At 45.7% G+C, this 2,188-nt stretch overlaps 1 protein-coding gene across 1 annotated transcript in view; it reads right to left on the bottom strand.

The window, feature by feature from the left end:
• Positions 1–745: 745 nt before the first annotated feature.
• The window catches only part of LOC125025576 (sporozoite surface protein 2-like), a 70,946-nt gene continuing 69,503 nt past the window's right edge, over positions 746–2,188 (bottom strand). The window contains exon 7 of the mRNA XM_047613601.1: positions 746–1,939. Within this exon, the coding sequence (XP_047469557.1) occupies positions 746–1,939 (1,194 nt within the window). The remainder of the gene's footprint in view (positions 1,940–2,188) is intronic.

Below are 2,188 nucleotides of genomic sequence, written 5' to 3'. Positions count from 1 at the left end.
ATTCTTTCGCTAACAGTTATGAAATCAGGATTGAGTCCCCGAAGATTTTATCGTGAATGTCTACTCTATTTTATCTTTCAAACAGAGGAATGTAATATTAATATAATGATGGCATAGTTGTGATAATAATGATAGGGAGTTGTTCATTCAATATAATTTTCATATTCATATCATATTTTCTTTATGATTAAGGCTTTTATTATCGTCGTGATTATTACCTTCCTTGGTGTTAATAATAGTAGTAGTAGTAGTAGTAGATGTAATAGTAGTAGTAGTAGTAGCATTATTTGTAGTAGTGGTTTACTATCCTAACTGTCATCAACACGTCATCACCATTAGTAATAACAGCTTTTTTAATATCATTATCATCATCACTATTAACTCATGTTTGCTGTTTGTTCTTTGTCTCACTATTATCGCCGTTTGTGCTTATCTCCTCTTATCTTCTCTTTTATTCTCTTCTCTTCTCCCTCTCTCTGTGCCTCTACTTCACCTTGCATTACCTCTTACCCCTTCCATCCCCTTCTACCTACCTATTCCACCTCGTTCGTCCCTCTTCATTCACCCCCCTTCCCACCCCCCCACCTCCTCCTCCTCTTCCTCCTCCTACTTACTCATTCCTCCTTCATCGTCCATCCTTCAAGCCATTTTTTTCTTTCTCTTTTTCTCTTTTTTTTCCTCTTTTTTTTTGTAGGCCGATGGATGCGATGGTAAAATTTGTGGGTCTTTGGTTCGTCTCAAGCCATTAAGCGAGTGAACCATTATGTCTTCCCGGGAACGGCCGTCTCTCTCGCTCGGAGCCTGGAGGAGGTTCTGCTGTGGAGGTTCTGTGGGAGAGGTTTTGTTGTGGAGGTTCTGTGGGAGAGGTTTTGTTGTGGAGGTTCAGTGGGAGAGGTTTTGTTGTGGAGGTTCTGTGAGAGTGGTTCTGCTGTGGAGGTTCTGTGGGAGAGGTTTTGTTGTGGAGGTTCTGTGGGAGAGGTTTTGTTGTGGAGGTTCTGTGGGAGAGGTTCTGTGAGAGTGGTTCTGTGGGAGAGGTTTTGTTGTGGAGGTTCTGTGGGAGAGGTTTTGTTGTGGAGGTTCTGTGGGAGAGGTTCTGTGAGAGTGGTTCTGTGGGAGAGGTTCTGTGAGAGTGGTTCTGTGGGAGAGGGTCTGCTGTGGAGGTTCTGTGGGAGAGGTTCTGTGGGAGAGGTTCTATGAGAGTGGTTCTGTGAGAGTGGTTCTGTGAGAGTGGTTCTGTGGGAGAGGTTCTGTTGTGGAGGTTCTGTGGGAGAGGTTCTGTGAGAGTGGTGGAGGTTCTGTGGGAGAGGTTCTGTGAGAGTGGTTCTGTGGGAGAGGGTCTGCTGTGGAGGTTCTGTGGGAGAGGTTCTGTGGGAGAGGTTCTATGAGAGTGGTTCTGTGAGAGTGGTTCTGTGAGAGTGGTTCTGTGGGAGAGGTTCTGTTGTGGAGGTTCTGTGGGAGAGGTTCTGCGATTGAAGTCACGTGAGAGAGGTTCTGTTGTGGAGGTTCTGTGGGAGAGGTTCTGTGAGAGTGGTGGAGGTTCTGTGGGAGAGGTTCTGTGAGAGTGGTTCTGTGGGAGAGGTTCTGTTGTGGAGGTTCTGTGGGAGAGGTTCTGTGGGAGAGGTTCTGTTGTGGAGGTTCTGTGGGAGAGGTTCTGTTGTGGAGGTTCTGTGGGAGAGGTTCTGTGAGAGTGGTTCTGTGGGAGAGGTTCTGTTGTGGAGGTTCTGTGGGAGAGGTTCATGTGGAGAGGTTCGTGGGAGAGGTTCTGTGTGGAGGTTCTGTGGGAGAGGTTCTGTGAGAGTGGTTCCTTTATGGAGGTTTGTAGGAGAGGTTCTGCTGTGGAGTTCTGTGGGAGAGTTCTGTTGTGGAGGTCTGTGGGAGAGGTTCTGTGATTGAAGTCACGTGAAAGAGGTTCTGTTGTGGAGGTTTTGTGGGAGAAGTTCTGTCGGATAGGAAAAGCATACTTATGATTCCACTGTTATGACTCTGTGTTTATTTTATGAGTATCTCTGTAGACATTTTGAACCGTAATGTGGAAGATAATCCATGACATTATTTCTGTGTTAAAAATCCTATAGTAGATCTTCTGCGATAGAAATGCTCAAGTAGATATTCTATAGAGGAGTTACTTCATCTTCTTCTTCTTCTTCTTCTTCTTCTCTTGCCTCCCTCCCTCTCGTCTCTCCCTCCC

This window comes from Penaeus chinensis, chromosome 5 (genome assembly GCF_019202785.1).
Source record: "Penaeus chinensis breed Huanghai No. 1 chromosome 5, ASM1920278v2, whole genome shotgun sequence".
Classification (NCBI taxonomy): domain Eukaryota; kingdom Metazoa; phylum Arthropoda; class Malacostraca; order Decapoda; family Penaeidae; genus Penaeus; species Penaeus chinensis.
This window is presented reverse-complemented; position numbering and strand designations above follow the sequence as displayed.